This window comes from Penaeus japonicus, unplaced genomic scaffold (assembly GCF_977035675.1).
Source record: "Penaeus japonicus unplaced genomic scaffold, GWHDUDI00000001_assembly GWHDUDI00000010, whole genome shotgun sequence".
Classification (NCBI taxonomy): domain Eukaryota; kingdom Metazoa; phylum Arthropoda; class Malacostraca; order Decapoda; family Penaeidae; genus Penaeus; species Penaeus japonicus.
The window spans coordinates 29,426,880-29,429,379 of record NW_028234412.1 but is presented as its reverse complement, the minus strand read 5'-3'; the positions used below and the strand labels follow the sequence as shown (position 1 = coordinate 29,429,379).

The following is a 2,500-nucleotide window of genomic DNA, read 5'->3' as shown; positions in this document are numbered from 1 at the left end:
TGGAAGGTGACATATGGTGGTATTATGTCACCGTCCTCGCTGTGTATTGGAAGCTCTCTGTTCTCGAGTTCTTAAAACCTGGGAGGAAGCAGGACGATCAGCTCTTCATGATCATTCATCACGCCCTTACTGTCCTTCTCATGACGTTTTCATGGACGTGCAACTTCATGAGAATAGGAAGCCTGGTGCTGATGGTCCACGAGATCGCCGACGTCCCACTCTTGGCCGCCAAGATGTGTAAGTACGCAGGATGGAACAGCGGGGCCGACGCCATGTTCGCCTTGTTCTTCGTCATCTGGATCGCGACTCGCTGCGTCCTGTACCCTTTTTGGATTATGCGCAGCGTCTTCTTCGATGCCCCGCGGTACATGTTCATGCCCTCGGCGTATGTGTTCATAGGCCTACTGACCGGACTCCTTCTGCTGAATGTGATTTGGTCGTGGCTCGTCGTCGGCGTAGTCGTCAGGAAGGTTTCGGGAGGAGAGCTCAGAGACTTCCGATCTTCCGGAAGTGATGAGGAAGAAGAAAATCTCAGAAACAAGAAAAGAAGCTAATCGTAAAATATCTAAATGCTTTTTTCTTCACATAGAAGCAATCTCTCACTAAGATATAATTTTAAACAAATGCATTGCACAAAATCTTTCACTTACTAGGAATTTTCACTCCGTATATTGCCTCTTTTTTTTTATTTTTTTTTTAGCATGTCATAGTTATTTGAAATATAACTAATTCAGTGGTGTCAGTCCGACTGTATGATGTGTTCAAAAACTATTATTATCTTTATTATTATTATCATTATTATCATTATTGTTTTTGTTGATATTATTGTCGTTATCATTACCATTATCACAATTCTCATAATTATTATTTTTCATAGCTATAAAGAATATCATAATATCATTATTACTATTGTTATTAATAGTATTAGTATTATCATTATTATAATCATTAGTATTATCAGTATTATCATCGTTATAATAATTATTATTATTCATACCAATAGCAATACTTCCCTCATGAAAAATGCCAAAAATAGTGTTCAGCCATACAGGAAAACAATCTAAGGTCATTCCTGTTGTTTGGTACATGTTCATTTTTTCGTTTTAAGGCCGGTCAGAGTTTTATTTGTCTGTGTATCATATAAATTATCTTTTTTTTTTAATTATGTCTGTCTCTTGATACTTATATCATATTGATAAGCATAAGAGAAGCTATTGCACCAGATTGCAAGACATGGACTTTCCTTGTGCATAATTTCCTTTAAATGTGAGCAGATATCTTTTTGTATAAGGAAGGAATTAAATAAAACTTTAGGTCAAATGTTTAATAAATATAACTCATATAAAAATAGGCAGGGTCTGAGACAGAGAATAAAAGTCCTTTGGTATCTGTAAGAACTGCATATATTATATGTTAACCAAAATAATAAGTTCACTACAAATGTATGAAAATGATATGGCAATGAACGGGCCTAAATGAATTCCAAACTGTGAAACATAGTGTGGTAATAAATAGATAAATAAATCACAAGTACACAAGTTGGAATTATTTACCCAAAATCTGAACTCAACCCAACGAAGAGGGATAGCACTCTCTTGGGTCTGTGGTGACATCAAGGCGTCCTCTTCAGGCAGGTCACAGCTCCCCTGCATTCATTCTGGTGAGTGTGTTGCGAGATGACAGCATCTCCGGGGCATCTAGGCGCCCAGTATCTTCCTGTAGGGGGAGAATTAAGACGAATTCTTTCATTCACATTGAGGCGATATGGTGCCGAGAATGCTGCAGTCACACGCACATACACACACACAATATGTATATATATATATATATATATATATATATATATATATATATATATATATATATATATATATATATATATATAAGTTCATACATCTGGACATCATATGTCATAATTTGCACAAATAAACTTTTTTTAACAAACAAACAAAAAAAAATCTTAACGAAATAGTAACCGACCGCAGGCGAGGCATTTTCCTCTTGAGTCGAATCGAACATTCTTCGCCGCCTGTTTGCGATGATAAAGGTGTCGAAGCCAACGGGAATGGGACCCGAGCTCTGCGGTCTGTGGGAGACAAAGGTCAGTGGGTCAGCTCAGGTCAGATGAGGGAAGGCGGGACAAGCAGCAAAGAGGAGATCTATGACTTTACCAAGTCACATGATAGACCTTCGTCGTTAGTTGAGATTTTTAAACTTTGAGAGAACAAGCGAGAATTTATGAAGTTACCAATAATGTTAATGAAAAGGGATATAATTCGAGAAAAGTTGAGATAAATAAAATGATCAAAGACTGTATTACGTAACAACCTACCATATCCTTTTAGTCCTAAATACAAATATGAAGGTGTCACATGACGTCACCTTATAGCAAAAATTAGACTACAAATCTCATTAACTCTCAGTTCTGAAAGAATCCTACTTATTCCAATCGTTTAAATCCTTGCTGCATTTTTTTTTTATCAAACAGAAAGAAAATACA

The 2,500-nt window shown here is 36.6% G+C and overlaps 2 protein-coding genes across 2 annotated transcripts in view; one reads left to right on the top strand and one right to left on the bottom strand.

Moving 5' to 3' along the window:
• The window catches only part of LOC122260028 (ceramide synthase 2), a 5,998-nt gene extending 4,468 nt beyond the window's left edge, over positions 1 to 1,530 (top strand). The window contains exon 2 of the mRNA XM_043027119.2: positions 1 to 1,530. This exon is cut by the window's left edge and continues 538 nt beyond it. Coding sequence (XP_042883053.2) covers positions 1 to 554 — 554 coding nt within the window. The 3' untranslated portion in view covers positions 555 to 1,530.
• LOC122260019 (microfibril-associated glycoprotein 4) overlaps positions 1,310 to 2,500 on the bottom strand; it is a 27,222-nt gene continuing 26,031 nt past the window's right edge. The window contains exons 7-8 of the mRNA XM_043027108.2: positions 1,981 to 2,086; positions 1,310 to 1,716 (exon numbers count right to left, since the gene is read on the bottom strand). Coding sequence (XP_042883042.2) covers positions 1,636 to 1,716; positions 1,981 to 2,086 — 187 coding nt within the window. The 3' untranslated portion in view covers positions 1,310 to 1,635. The remainder of the gene's footprint in view (positions 1,717 to 1,980; positions 2,087 to 2,500) is intronic.